The 1,993-nt window shown below is 68.6% G+C and overlaps 1 protein-coding gene across 1 annotated transcript in view; it reads right to left on the reverse strand.

Moving 5' to 3' along the window:
• Nucleotides 1-843: 843 nt before the first annotated feature.
• Nucleotides 844-1,993, reverse strand: part of EMIHUDRAFT_463485 (hypothetical protein) — a gene marked incomplete at its 5' end in the record, with an annotated part of 2,804 nt that continues 1,654 nt past the window's right edge. Inside the window, 2 exons of the mRNA XM_005777551.1 lie at nt 844-1,439; nt 1,626-1,705. Of these exons, the coding sequence (XP_005777608.1) occupies nt 928-1,439; nt 1,626-1,705 (592 nt within the window). The 3' untranslated portion in view covers nt 844-927. The remainder of the gene's footprint in view (nt 1,440-1,625; nt 1,706-1,993) is intronic.

The following is a 1,993-nucleotide window of genomic DNA, read 5'->3' on the forward strand; positions in this document are numbered from 1 at the left end:
CCCCCCCCCCCCACAACCACCACCACCCAGCAAAAATCCCCCCAAACACAATTTGCCCCCCCCCCCCCCCTCCCCTGGACCTTGGCACCCCCCCCCTCCCCGTGCCCCGGCCCACTGCCCGCAGCCTCACCGCCCTCCACCAACGCCAAAAAGAAGACCCCCGCGAATAGGACTCGCAGCGTGCAGCAGTGGCTTGCCGCCACCCCGACCGCGCCGCCACCGCCGCCACCGGCACCAGAGCCGGTCGCCGCTGCCTCGAAACGTGCTGCCTCGAAGCCTGGCCTCGGCCCACCGCGCCGCAAGTCGAGCGCCGGCAAGGGCGGTCGCCCCAAGGGGGAGAGCGAGAACGAGGAGGCGAACGCCCTCATGCCCCCGCCGCCCACCCGCCGCTCCTCACGCTCCCAGCGCGCATAGCCGCCTCTCGCGTGCCTAGCTCATCTGTCACCTCGACAGCGAGAGCACCAGGCGCGTTTGGGCGTGCCTAGCTCATCTGTCACCTCGACAGCGAGAGCACCAGGCGCGTTTGGGCAGCCTGGCAGGTCCACGTGTTCCCCGCACACGCAGCAGTCGCTCGCTCATGCACCCGCTCACGCCCTCACACGCCGCGGCCCCCGCCGCCCGCTGGCGGTGGCGCCGCGCCTTCTCCCCGCTCTGCCCCCGCGCGCGCGGCGCGGCCGGGGGGGCGCCGCGCGCCCCGTTTCCACATAGTCATACGGCTTTACACGTTCTTGTGTTGGTGGAACTAAAAAGTGTGAGAGCGCGGGGGGGGTTCAATATCGTGTTCGTGACCCGCGTGCGCGAGGGGCAACGAAGGCTGGCGAGAATAAACAGTGAGAGTGACTCAAGTATGAAGTAAGGTCGAAACCAGCGGGGATGCTTGCATCATGCATGGACTGGAGAGACTCGATGCTGGGCGTGCGACTGCGCCTAGACCGACTCGCGCCGCGACTGTATACGAGATCTTGGGGCTACCCCTGCGCCTGCTCTGCCTCTCGGAGGATGGATGCACCGGCCGGGCCTCCGCCACTCGTCCCTTCCGCCGCCGGTGGGTGGAGGAGCCCGCTGCCGTTGCTTCCGCCCTCGCCGCCGCCGCCGCCGCCGCCGCTCGGCGTGAAGGCCGGAGGTGGCGGAAGCAGCTCCTCCGCCCGGGGAGCTCCGCGCAGAGACAGCGCGCGGGGAGAGCGCTCGGCGGCCCGTGGCGAAACGGCGCTCGTGCTCCTCGCCTCCCTCTCTGCCCCCGCCTCCCCGCCGCCGCCGCCGCTGCCGTTGCCGCCCTTGGCGGCCGGCGGCTCGCCGCCGCTCGCGCCCCCCTGCTTTTGCTTTTGCTTCTGCTCGAGCGCCTCCTTCTCCTTCTCGCGCTTCTTCGCCTCGGCGTGTCGCTGCTGCTGCTGCTGGAAGCGCTCCGCGAGCGCCATCTGTTGCTTGTGGTACCGCTGGACCTACCAGGGCATGGGCGTGGGCTTGTCATGGGCGCGCCTCACCCGCCTGCAGCGTGCGGCGCCTCGCTCCGCCCAGAGACTCTGAGAGTGGCGTGGGCGCGCCCACCGTGTGTCACACGCAGCTATAGTGTGTCACATGCATGTATGACGTCTCGCAGGACTCGCAGTGAGATGTGGCATGTCCACCTTCGCAAGCGTCGAGAAGTGCGTCATCCCGTCGGGAGACACGTAGGCGGTGCTGCGCCCGCGCACCTCCACCGTCCACCTGCACACACACAGGGGGGGGGGGGGGGGGACGACGCTGAGGTCTCCGCGGCAACACCGGTGGTCCGCGGCATCGGCGGCGGGCGTCAACACTCACCCGGGAGATATGGGGAGATATGGCGAGATATGGCGAGATATGGCGGGCGTCAACACTCACCCGGGAGATATGGGGAGATATGGCGAGATATGGGGAGATATGGCGGGCGTCAACACGCACCCGGGAGATATGGGGAGATATGAGGAGATATGGGGAGATTCAGCGTCAAGCGTAAGTAAGGTATGACTTGATG

The sequence above is a fragment of the Emiliania huxleyi genome (assembly GCF_000372725.1).
Source record: "Emiliania huxleyi CCMP1516 unplaced genomic scaffold EMIHUscaffold_26, whole genome shotgun sequence".
In the NCBI taxonomy this organism is placed as follows: domain Eukaryota; phylum Haptophyta; order Isochrysidales; family Noelaerhabdaceae; genus Emiliania; species Emiliania huxleyi.